General features: G+C 38.8%; 1 protein-coding gene across 3 annotated transcripts in view; it reads left to right on the top strand.

The window, feature by feature from the left end:
* SLC12A6 (solute carrier family 12 member 6) overlaps positions 1-12,422 on the top strand; it is an 86,332-nt gene that overhangs the window by 68,442 nt on the left and 5,468 nt on the right. For all 3 annotated transcript variants that reach the window (XM_068965582.1, XM_068965580.1, XM_068965583.1), the window contains 11 exons: positions 1-242; positions 2,372-2,586; positions 3,354-3,512; positions 3,689-3,787; positions 4,238-4,295; positions 4,826-5,000; positions 5,302-5,420; positions 6,722-6,820; positions 9,315-9,434; positions 10,357-10,461; positions 10,840-11,008. In XM_068965582.1, the coding sequence (XP_068821683.1) occupies positions 1-242; positions 2,372-2,586; positions 3,354-3,512; positions 3,689-3,787; positions 4,238-4,295; positions 4,826-5,000; positions 5,302-5,420; positions 6,722-6,820; positions 9,315-9,434; positions 10,357-10,461; positions 10,840-11,008 (1,560 nt within the window). The remainder of the gene's footprint in view (positions 243-2,371; positions 2,587-3,353; positions 3,513-3,688; positions 3,788-4,237; positions 4,296-4,825; positions 5,001-5,301; positions 5,421-6,721; positions 6,821-9,314; positions 9,435-10,356; positions 10,462-10,839; positions 11,009-12,422) is intronic.

The following is a 12,422-nucleotide window of genomic DNA, read 5'->3' as shown; positions in this document are numbered from 1 at the left end:
GTATATATCTTCCCTCGAGCTGCCGTCTTTCATAGTGACGATGCACTCAAGGAGTCAGCAGCCATGCTAAATAACATGCGTGTCTATGGGACAGCCTTCTTGGTCCTCATGGTGTTGGTGGTATTCATCGGCGTACGCTATGTGAACAAGTTTGCCTCACTCTTTCTGGCCTGTGTCATTGTGTCCATCTTGGCCATCTATGCTGGAGCCATCAAGTCTTCGTTCGCCCCTCCACACTTCCCGTACGTGTCTCTCTGACTAGGCATCACTATTAGGTAGCCATTAACAGTATCTGGTGATGTGATCATTTCAAGAAGGCAGAATTTCACAGTTTCACCGCGATTTCCCTCTTGGATAAGCCCAGTTAGATCTGTGCGGGAAGCCTCTGAGGAAACTCTGCGTGTCATCTTCCTTATGTCCCAAGCATAGAATTGCCAACTGTGGCCATCATTTGGATATAGATAATAGGTTTTTCAAAACCTCCTGATAATGATTATGTATATTTGAACTATTCATTAAGGGCTTTCAAACAGCATAGTTACTGTCAGCAACCTTGATAGAATATTTAAATGTTAGATTCCTTTTATTAATGAAAAATCAAGAAAGTCAAGAAAACCTTAATTCCTACCTAAGTATTTACAATTGAATTTTTTATTTTGTTTTTAGTACAATAATGAACTCTCTAGTCACAAAATAAAGGGAAATAAATGTCTCATTATTTGCATATATATCTGTTTCTATATAAATTATATGACATACATAAGTAGTACAGGTGCCTTAATGTATACTTTTTGAAGTAGAAATGGGTTTGTACAGATATGTGACTCAAAGGCTCACCTGTTTTCCGTTTGACTAGTGGCATAGGAACTAGCCAGCACTGAGTATTGCTTATAACCTTGTTATAGTGCCTGTCTTTGAAAAATCATCCGAATAATCCAGGGATCACACTCATCAGTCTTATGTTGATTTAATCTGATTACTGAAACACAGATTTTTCAAGATGAAAAAACAGGTCCAGAGAAATTAAATGACTTGCCCCAGAGTTAATGATTGGCAGAACAAAAACACAAACCTTGTGGTTTGCTGACTCCCAGTCCAGCATTCCTTCTCCTGTGCAAAGTGCTGTCAGTAATGAGTCCATGATAAATTTTCAGTCTGCTCGTCCAGGAGCTGTAAAGTAACTGGAGGTCCACTTGAGTCATAGAAATACTAAAGGCTGTATTCTGGCTGTATCTTAACTTGGGAAATTCCATTTTCCTTAAGTTTTCCTTTGATGTGTCTCCTCTTTTTTGGTGGGCAAAATTCATGTGTGGTATTTTCTTTAAAATATTTCAGCAAAACAAGTCTAAAAACCTAGAGGAATGCATAAAACAAGACTGGGAAATGTTGGGAGTTGTTGAAGCTGAGTTGCAGCTTTCAAGGTTTTAAGGCCACTGAGTTGCAGATTTCAAAAGTTGCTTTTTTCCTCCTGAGAGTTATTTTAACTGTGGGTTTATTATTCCTTTATTTGTATTTATATCTTTGGTTTAAAGAAAAAAAAAAAATGAACAGTCTATATTTGTATTATCCTTAAATATCCTCACTCCAACTAGGTCTAGGCTTAAGTTCAAAAACAGTTTTCTATTAGGCCGTAGAGGGATGGCCTAATTATAGCCAAGCTGTCTTCCCTGAAACAGTATCCAGAAGATTTGACCTTTTTCTATACATTTTCAAAGGGGTTGTTATGAGCATAAGGCTTTTTCTTAGGCCAGAATGAAAGAGATGGATTTGTGTGTATGTGTGTGTGTAAGAAGAACAAAAGGACTCTTAAGACTTACTTTAGACCTTGCTGCTGCTGCTGCTGCTAAGTCACTTTAGTCGTGTCTGACACTGTGCTACCCCTTAGATGGCAGCCCACCAGGCTCCCCCGTCCCTGGGATTCTCCAGGCAGGAGTACTGGAGTGGGTTGCCATTGCCTTCTCCGATTTTAGACCCAACAGTTGGTTAATAACCTAGAAATTCTATAAGATGATTCAGCACAGCATCTTCAGACAGTTCCTGTATTTGAATTCTGTTACTACTACCCACCACCTGTGTGAGCTCAGGCAGACGACTTTTTCTCCCTAAATTTCAGTTCCTCCACAATGTAGAAATACTAGTACATATTTTGTGAGATGGCTGTAAGGGTTAGGTTGGCAGAAAATGTAAGATACCATTTACAGAGCTAGTCAATACTAGTTCTTTTCCCACCCCAAGACAGTAAAAACTCTTCGAGATGAGATTTTTTTTTTTCCTTTGCAAGCATATATATACTAACCTATTTCTAAACTATTTTCTTTTTTAAAATAGTTTTTCCCTGGCTTCAGTTTTCTTCCTGTTCTTTTTCACTTAGGGTCTGCATGCTGGGCAACCGCACCCTTTCATCAAGACATATTGATGTTTGCTCAAAGACCAAGGAAGTTAACAACATGACAGCACCGTCGAAGTTATGGGGCTTCTTCTGCAACTCAAGTCAGTTTTTCAATGCCACGTGTGATGAGTACTTTGTTCACAATAATGTCACTTCAATCCAGGGCATCCCTGGTTTGGCTAGCGGTGTCATTACAGGTGAGTTAGGAGGTTTGGGGACACGTTTCTTACTCTTCTATTATCCATCAACACTCACTGCCACAGAGCCACTTCCCTTCTTAAATTCAGCATACAACTCAATTCAACATCTTTCTGCTTTTCTGTTAATGAATTTATCCTTTTTCAGGACATCTTTGTAGCATTGTCTGCTAAAATTTACTGTTCTTGAAAGCAGAGCTGAACAAATGACTTTTAAACTTAATAAAGTATTCTGTGTGTTAACACATTGTAAAGTTGTCAGGTTTTCCAACAGTGACAGCTAGAATTACTTTAATGTCATCAAACCCACATGTGTTTTCCTGACTCATCTAAATTTTTGAAATTCTTTCCTTAAGTGATTTCTGTCTTAACTGTCTGGTCCACAAATTTCTTGGCATGTAAGCAAGTTAACACTAAGGTGTTAGCATTGATACCTAATTTTTTTTTTTTAATTAACTTTGTAAGGGCATTCAGCTTAGTCTGGTTAACTTTTGCTAATTTGCATTGGTAAACATAACTGTGTTTGTACATACCAAAGTATTTGTCAAACTACATTTGAACCAGTTGGGAAAGGGCATCAGGTTTTTATTTTTGTGTACTTTACTATATGACGTGTATGTGCATATATCTGTGCTCTATAGAAGCAAATACACCCTTAAAGACCATATAAATGACAGATCTGATTTACAATACTGTTGGCTAGAAAATTATCCAGTTGTGTCCTTTCCATACTGCTACTGTTTATACACCCTTTGTTCCCACTGCAGAGAATCTTTGGAGTAATTATCTACCAAAGGGAGAGATCATTGAGAAGCCCTCAGCCAAATCTTCTGATGTCTTAGGCAGCTTAAACCATGAGTATGTCCTTGTGGACATCACCACCTCTTTCACTCTTCTGGTGGGCATCTTCTTTCCCTCTGTCACAGGTAAGCACATGGGCTGCTGCCTGTTTTACAGGTGGTAGAAACGCGAAGGGATTTTTCTTAGGAGACAAAGCTATGTTCTCGGAATTCCTAGATTTTCCTCTAGTCTTTGATAGCAGTTCAAATATCAGTGTCCAGGAACTAAAGAACTTGACTTGTTCTTTTTCCCTTTTTTAAAGGCATCATGGCAGGATCAAACAGATCTGGGGATCTGAAAGATGCTCAGAAGTCCATTCCCATTGGCACCATCCTCGCCATCCTGACCACCTCCTTTGTCTGTATCCTTTCGATGGATCCAGTTTGAGCCATAGAACAAGGGTGCTCAGTATTTTTATCCTGGTAATAAAGATATCTGCTTTCCACCCCCTCACTTCACACCAGATAATCTACCTGTGAAAGTTGCTCCATCGTGTCTGACTCTTTGTGACCTCATGGACTTAGTCCATGGAACTCTCCAGGCCAGAATACTGGAGTGGGTAGCCTTTCCCTTCTCCGGGGGATCTTCCCAACCCGGGGATCGAATCCAGATCTCCCACTTTGCAGGCGGATTCTTTACCAGCTAAGCCACAAGGGAAACCCAGATAATCTACCTACCTCATCTCTACAACTCAAGAAAGAATTTATGAGATTAGTGAATTTAGCCGCTCATTTTACTGATAGAAATATCCTGAGTGTTTATGTTCATCTTAGAGGGTGAATGGCAGTTTCCTTGACTCTCAGTGTCTTAGATTTAAGCAATGTTGTCCTTTTTGGTGCATGTATTGAAGGTGTTGTCCTCAGAGACAAGTGAGTAATTGATTTCTTTTACAGCCACCTATCTATCTTCCATTATGTCTGATCATCCCATACAGCACCAGGACAGTTATAAACTCAAAACCCACCTGAGATGTGTATCACAAGTAACAACAGAAAGTACATATATATAGGTCCCCACAAGAGAGGCCAGTATGTTGTATATGATGCCACAAGTATTCTTCAGTAAAGCAGTGGATTTGTCTGAATACTGAGGATTTTCCTGAACAATAAGAGCTGTTGGAAAACTAAGACTAAAAGTAAAAGAGGGCAAATAATAAAAATTTAAAAATTTTTTAAGTTTCTGTTTTCTCTATGAGACATAAGAGTGTCTGCTTGGCATTCTGAATAAAAGCTTGAAACTTACTTTTCTTCATTTCTATCATACAGGCTACTGGTATTTTTCCTTTCTCATCTGTGAGCATAAAAAATTATAAATAGAAAAAATTGAGTGAATGTCTATCTAGCATTTTCATCTAAAGTTATTTCCAGGTTAAACGTCCCCACTCTGATTTCTCTCCCAGGTTTGGAGATGCTGTGAAAGGTAATCTGGTGGTAGGAACCTTATCTTGGCCGTCCCCGTGGGTGATTGTTATTGGCTCCTTCTTCTCCACATGTGGGGCTGGGCTTCAGAGTCTCACAGGAGCACCGAGGCTGCTGCAGGCTATAGCCAAGGATAACATCATACCCTTTCTGAGGGTGAGTGACCTGATTCTATGCCCTCTTCCTTTTTTCTCAGGTTTTAGGAGAAACTGATCTTCATAGGCTTAGAAATCGTTGGGCTGTGTAATATGAAGATGGGTTTTAGCACAAGACTCTGTATAGCCCTCTAAATCTCTAGTATGAGTTTATATGTGAGTGGAATAAAGGTATTTAAAAGCTGCCACAGTTGTAATGCTGTTATCTTAAAGATTCTGAAACTATAGCATAGAGGAATAAGGGAGCATTGACTCAAACCTTTCCCACACTCATCTGTCTGATACTTTTCTTCTATGTACAGGTTTTTGGTCACAGCAAAGCCAATGGGGAACCTACCTGGGCTTTACTTCTAACTGCTGCCATTGCAGAACTGGGAATCCTTATTGCCTCCCTGGATCTCGTGGCTCCTATTCTTTCCATGTAAGAGCCAGTTATTCTGTTCATTTGTTGTTGCATATGTGATGTCTAGGTTCATGGGAATTCCCTGGCGGTCCAGTGTTTAGGACTCCATGCTTTCACTGCCAAGGGCACAGGTCCAATCCCTGGTCAGGGAACTGAAATCCTACAAGCTACGCAGTGTGACTAGGAAAAAAAAAAGATAGGTGCAGTGTGGTCTCATCTATGTTTTTAAAAATGTAATAAATGGTAAAATATGCAAGGAGTGCTAAATGTTAGCAGTTATGATTGTGAATTTTCTCCCAAGTTTTTTTTTTTCTATACTTTTCTGCAAAAAACAGATACTATGATAATTTGAGGGGGAAGACTATCATTAAAGCTTAGCTTATTTTCTGGCCCTCTAGGTTATTTTCAGTATGCTGAGGATAAGCATAAGATGACTAAGACACAACCTTAGAGAACTGATGGTAGATAAAGAAACCAGTGATCCTTGTCTAGTGTGGTGAATACTGTGGTCAGGGTGAACACTGCATGCTCTGTGAGCTCTACAGTGGTCCACCTAACTGGACTGAGAATCAGGAAAGGTTTTCTGGAGGAAGTGATGCTTATATCATGAAGTGAAGGGGTGAAGGAGATTCCAGGCAGGGAATGTGTGTGAAGGAATTGAGAGATGAAATAGTGCAGTGCTTTCAGAGAAGTGAAAGTCTGGCTTTGAGAGTGGAAGGTGCGGGTAGGGTAAGTGCAGAGCAGGGAGTAAGCAGAAGTGGATCACAGAGGACCTGGAACTTTTCCTGAAAGTAGTGGATAATCCTTTGAGGACAAAATGGTCATATTTCTATTTCATAATGATGAATTCTGTATAAAAGATAGGTTAGGAGGAGGCCAAAATTGAGCCGAAAGTTGGAAGTTTCCAATGCCAGTTAGAAGCATATTTAACTAATCCAGCAAAGAACAAATGAGAGCCTGAAGATGCTGAGAGAAGTAGAGGTGGAAAGGAGAGGGGAAAAGTTTAGAGTTCTGTAAAGAGGGGGAATCCGTAGGACTTGATAAGTGAATTTGGAACAAGGTTGAGTAGTGAAGAGGAAACTGAGTATTATCCCAAGAGTAACTGGATAAAAAGTGGTAGTGTCTTTCACTTGAGTGAGAACTTAGAAGGTTGAGCAAGTTTGTGGGGAGGTGAAGTTTTTCTACACTCTATTGTTAATCAAAGGCTAGTGGGCTAGAACAAAGGCTTAAATACAGCGAAGCTCTCTAGTTATATAAAATAATCCTTGAAGAATCATTTTACAATAATAACCATCCCTCATGCTTTCTTATCCTGCCAGGTTTTTTCTCATGTGTTACCTCTTTGTGAATCTGGCGTGTGCCTTGCAAACGTTGCTTCGAACACCCAACTGGAGGCCCCGGTTCCGCTACTACCACTGGTTAGTCTGCTTTTCTTCTTCCCCATGTTTGGAGAGAACTCATCATTGAACTTGAAAACTAGGAGATTCTGAACTCTCAATCCAGTTTTTTTTTCTTGGCCATCTGTTTCATACTGTCTCTTTTAGCTTCCTGTGTTCACATGAATTTCCACCATCCTACTGTGTTTTTTTAGTACATAGTTCAGGCTCTCATTTCTTCTTTGCTGGATTAATTAATTAAGTTTAATACATGGTTTTATAATAGCTTATAATACTCAATTGAGAATAAAGGTCAAAACTACGAAATAAATATTTCCAGGCTGCTGTGTTCCTCAGTTTGAAACAACCTACCTTTTGCTTATCGGATTGCCTGTTTACATCTTAGCTGAGCCCTGAGCTTCATTCCTTTCCATTTATCCTCTTATCTTCATCAGTTTTCCTCAGTGTTCATTCTCAGACTCTCTTCCTTATGACAGTTTTATTTAATTAAAGAGTATGAGCTGTGTCTCTGGTGGCTCGGTGGTAAAGAATCCATCTGCCAGTGCAGAGGACCATGGGTTCAATCCCTGGAGTGGGAAGATCCCATATGCTGCGGAGCCACTAGGCCCACGCACCACAGTTTTTGAGCCTGTGCTCTAGAGCCCACATCTGGCAACTAGTAAAGCCTGAGCGCCCCAGAGCCTGTGATCCGCAACAAGAGAAACTACCGCAATGAGGAGCCTCTGCACAACAGAGAAAAAGCCCCATGCATCAATGAAGACCCAGAACAACCAAAAATAGATAAATAAATAAAATTATTTTTTTAAAAAAGAGAAGAAGAACCCATTCAAGTAAGTATTTTTTTTTAAAAGATCATGAGCCTATGGCATCGATGACTGAGTTCAAGTTTAGCTCTACTATTTCCTAGCTTTGTAGCTTTCATCGAAGCACATAACCACATAGAATTTCATTTTATTCATTAATAAAATGGTACTAATCATATTAACTATCTCACAGGATTGTTTTGAGATAATCTAAAGTGCTTAACACAGTGCCTGGTACATAGTAAAGCTCTTAATGAGATGTTGCTACTGCTGTTGCTGTTGTGTTCACATCTCAGTCCTTAAAGGAACTATCACATTTTTAGCTACCATCCCATTTCTTTTCTTTCATAGCTAGAAATTCTTTAATATGTCCTATTATATACTTGTTTGTACATTCCTTTTTGCTGACTTTTTCCTTGATCCCTTTCTAGCTTCACTTACCCGGGGTGGGTAGTGATGCGACCTTTATCTGGCACAATTTTAGATCATCAACTGATCTTAATACCATTAATCCGCATTATAGATTTAATGTTAGTTAAAAGTTAATTATGAACGTTCTTTTGTGTATTACCAGTTGTTTTTGGTTTTTTTTTCCTCTTTCTCTTTACACCCTATATTTTCATTCATTGGATCTAAACTTCTCCAGATTAACAACTGCTCTGTTTGTTTTTTGAAATTTATCATACAACTTAGTTCATTCTTTACACAGTACAATTTCAGTAAATGTAGTTGTCTATCTCATTTATTTAATCAAAACAAGAATTTCATTATTTTCTTCCAAGTTCCCTATGTAAAGTAAGGAAACTAATGGCAGATTTTTTTCAGTGGGTTCTGCAGGTATGCTAATAAATTTTCATAAAGTTTTTAGAAATATTCACATGAAACGCTTTTTTCCCTAAAGATTATAGAGTTGTTACTAATTCTGTCTACATGTCTCATCCCTGCTTTGCCATGTAGGTATTAATTGTCCTCATAACTGCAGATGACTTTTGTAGCATCCTGGTTCATTTATGTATTATTCCAGCAATAGGAAACATCAGCACTAAGGAGCTTCCCTGTGGCTCAAACAGTAAAGAATCTGCCTGCAATGTGGGAGATGTGGTTTCAGTCCTTAGGTCGGAAAGATCTCCTGGAGAAGGGAATGACAACCCGCTCCAGTATTCTTCCCTGAAGAATCCCGTGGACAGAGGAGTCTGGTGGGCTGCAGACCATGAGGTTGCAGAGTTGGACACGACTGAGCGACTGACACTTTCACTTTCGTTTCAGGGATGCTTTGGGGCTCAGTGCAGATCTGCTGATTGTTCCCAATCCATGATAAGATAACTATACAAACTAAGAGAAAAGGACTTACTTGGTGATCCAGTGGTTTAGACTACGTGTCTCCACTGCAGGGGGAATGAGGTCAATCCTGGTTGGGGAAATTAAAGTCCTGCATGCCTCATGGCACAGTGCCCCCCTCGCCCCCTGCCACACACACGGGAAAATATGTTTAGAAACTTTTGTACAAATTTGACATTGGCACGGCATCCAAACATATAACATTTTTTTTCTAGTAATTCAATTTTACTGCATTTTACAGAGGTTCTGTCTACAACATATTGGAGTTTTAAAAAATAATTTTTCACCAGTTTAAGAAGCACCTCTGTCACAGGCTTCTCTTATAGCTGCTTAGAGAAAACATTTTTTATTTGTTTTTGTCTTTAATTTTCTAGGGCACTCTCTTTCATGGGAATGAGTATCTGTCTGGCGCTGATGTTCATTTCTTCCTGGTATTATGCCATTGTAGCTATGGTAATAGCTGGTATGATCTACAAATACATCGAGTACCAAGGGTGAGTCTGTCGATACAATCTTGATTGATGCTAAAATTATGGAAACTGGCTAGTTTGGTTAGAGCCATACCAGTGAAAGTTACATTAGGGATCCAGATAACTTCATTCATCTGTACCTAAATTTTGATCATAAGGGGAAACTATTGAGAAAATATGGATCAATGAAAAAATAAAAAGAGGTACTGAAATAATAATGATTCAGTTCAGTTCAGACTCTCAGTCGTGTCTGACTCTTTGCGACCCCATGAATCACAGCATGCCAGGCCTCCGTGTCCATCACCAACTCCTGGAGTTTACCCAAACTCATGTCCATCGAGTCGATGATGCCATCCAGCCATCTCATCCTCTGTCATCCCCTTCTCCTCCTGCCCCCAGTCCCTCCCAGCATCAGAGTCTTTTCCAATAATGATTAGTATTAAACAAATATAAATATTCTTGCTTATCTCTTCAGGCAAGGAATTGTGTCTGAGATGGAAAAGAAATCAGTCCTGAATAACTTTATAACAACTTCATTAACAGCTTGCCCAAATTAGGAATAAATAACACTCTGATTTAGATTACATTGAGTTTTGCTTTCTCTGCATTATTTTTGAAATAATTTGAACTTTGGATCTATAGTAATTTCCTAATCCAAATTGCTGTTGAGCATTCTAGCTTTTCAACAGTTACATCACAGGACAAATGAGTGACCCTCTCAGCCTTTATTCTGAACTGTCGTACAGTGCAGTGTGTTGATGGAGGATAGTGTTGATCTGCCTACAGTGGGTTCATTGTGTTAGTAGTGAGCATCATATAAATAGCTAATGCAAGTTTTAATCTACTTTGTGTGTATGTTACTTTTAAATAAAGTAAACTTTAGTTTTTGAAATTGTACTTGCTAGATTTTAAGTCTGTCTCTGCTCTTTTCACCTCTTTCTCTCAGAGCTGAGAAAGAATGGGGTGATGGTATCCGCGGGCTGTCCCTCAGTGCAGCCCGATTTGCTTTGCTTCGGCTAGAGGAAGGACCGCCACACACTAAAAACTGGAGGTAAAAAAAATCAACAGAATTGGCACACAGAATTGTGTACTTCATTGATTACAGCATAAGGAAATCGTGTGACCCAAGGAATTCGTGTAATGAACCTGTTCTGACTGATTCTAAATCCTTGATCTCTGTGACCTTTTAGTTATATGATACATGATCTAGACTTCTGCCCTTTTCATTCTTCCTTCAAGACTGATCAACTTGAGATAATACTGGGAAAATTCAGAATGACTATATAGCCTCATCATTTTCTCTAATCTCTTCCTCTGTCAAAGTATATGTTTTATTCAGTTCTCCTAAATTAAAGGGTAGGATTGTCATTCTGTCCTCAGACCCAAAGTATTTTCTCATCCTGCCATCCCCCTGCCAACCTCTTTGCAGGCCTCAGCTGCTTGTATTGCTGAAACTAGATGAAGACCTACATGTCAAGCATCCTCGTCTCCTCACCTTTGCTTCACAGCTTAAGGCAGGAAAGGGTCTCACAATTGTGGGCTCTGTCATCGTTGGGAACTTCCTGGAGAATTATGGTGAAGCTTTAGCTGCTGAGCAGGTAACAATCAAGGCTTAATGACCTAGTAGAATTTAATTTAGCTTATGGTTTTGTGCAGCTGAATCATAAGACCTCAGACTTCTAAGTTGATCCCTTTCCTGAGCAACCTAAGAGGTGTCCTTTTTGTGCTGACTTGTATGGTCATATTCTCCAAATAATAAGGTGAACCAGAAGATAATAATTTATTCTTCCCATTTAAAACTTTCTAAACTATAAGATTATCAAGGCTAAGCACTATTTCCAGATAGACTCCAGACATTGGCTCAGCCCTGAGAGAAGTCACATAAATAAATCATCCCTTGAACCATGGTGATAATTCCTCTCAATCTAGTTGTGACACCAAGGAGCAAGGAGCACATTTTCTTCCTCTTTACTAATCTTAATACATGGTAGCAGAACCAGGATTCTTTTGCCAAGTCTGATTAGTTTTTGGGAATTAAAGTTCTTCCTGCAGAAGAAAGTAGTTACCATTCTAATATTTATTATAAGCAATAGATGGAACTACCCTGGGGAAATTTCAATTGCATTTTAAAAATTTTACTGAGGGACTTCCCTGGTGGTCAAGTAGCTTAGACCCTGTGCTTCCAATGCAGAGGGGCAGGTTTCAATCCCTGGTCTTTGAACTAGACCCACATGCCACAACTAGAGAAGTCTGAGTGCCACAGTGAAAATTTACCAGCACAGCATAAACAAACAAGTAAATGTAATAAAAAAATCTTTTTTAATTTACTAGATTTCATTTTGGAATGAAATGAAATGTTTAGCTTTGAAACACTAAAACTAGAAGTGCTGAAGAAACATTAGTCCAGAATGATCATAAAAATAAATAAAAAGCACAGTATTAGAAATCAAGAGACACTAATGAATCTAGATATACCCTGACTTAATCTGTGCCTTTGGGAAAATCATCCATTTTCCATATCATTATTCCCTTCACCATTCCACCAAGAGAGTGAAGTAAAAGAAATACAAGTGTCATTAATAATCACCATTAAAATATCAAAAGGAATGTGGAAATAGAAACAAAAAAATAAAACATACCTGAGGAAATTCTGAAGTGAAACTGAATCATCATATTGAATTTCTAGTAATATGAGTCAGAGCAAGACTGACACTGAGGAAGGAAGACTATGTTCACACTAACCCTGGGCCATTAAGGGATACTGAATAGTTGCTTTGCGAAGATCCCTGTTCTCAATTTGTTTGGTATGTTAGAAGGAAAAGCAGAAGGGAGGGAAATGTAGAGGATCTCCATGTAGACAACTATCTGTGTATGTAGTAAGCACCTAAAAGGTGAAAAGGCAAAGGATAATAAAATTTCATTGGGATAAATTAAACTTTTTTAATTGTTCTGTACAAGATATGATCTTATACAGAGTTTGGAAAGGAATATAATATGGAGAAGAAGTAAGAA

This window comes from Capricornis sumatraensis, chromosome 2 (genome assembly GCF_032405125.1).
Source record: "Capricornis sumatraensis isolate serow.1 chromosome 2, serow.2, whole genome shotgun sequence".
NCBI classification, from domain to species: Eukaryota; Metazoa; Chordata; class Mammalia; order Artiodactyla; family Bovidae; genus Capricornis; species Capricornis sumatraensis.
This window is presented reverse-complemented; position numbering and strand designations above follow the sequence as displayed.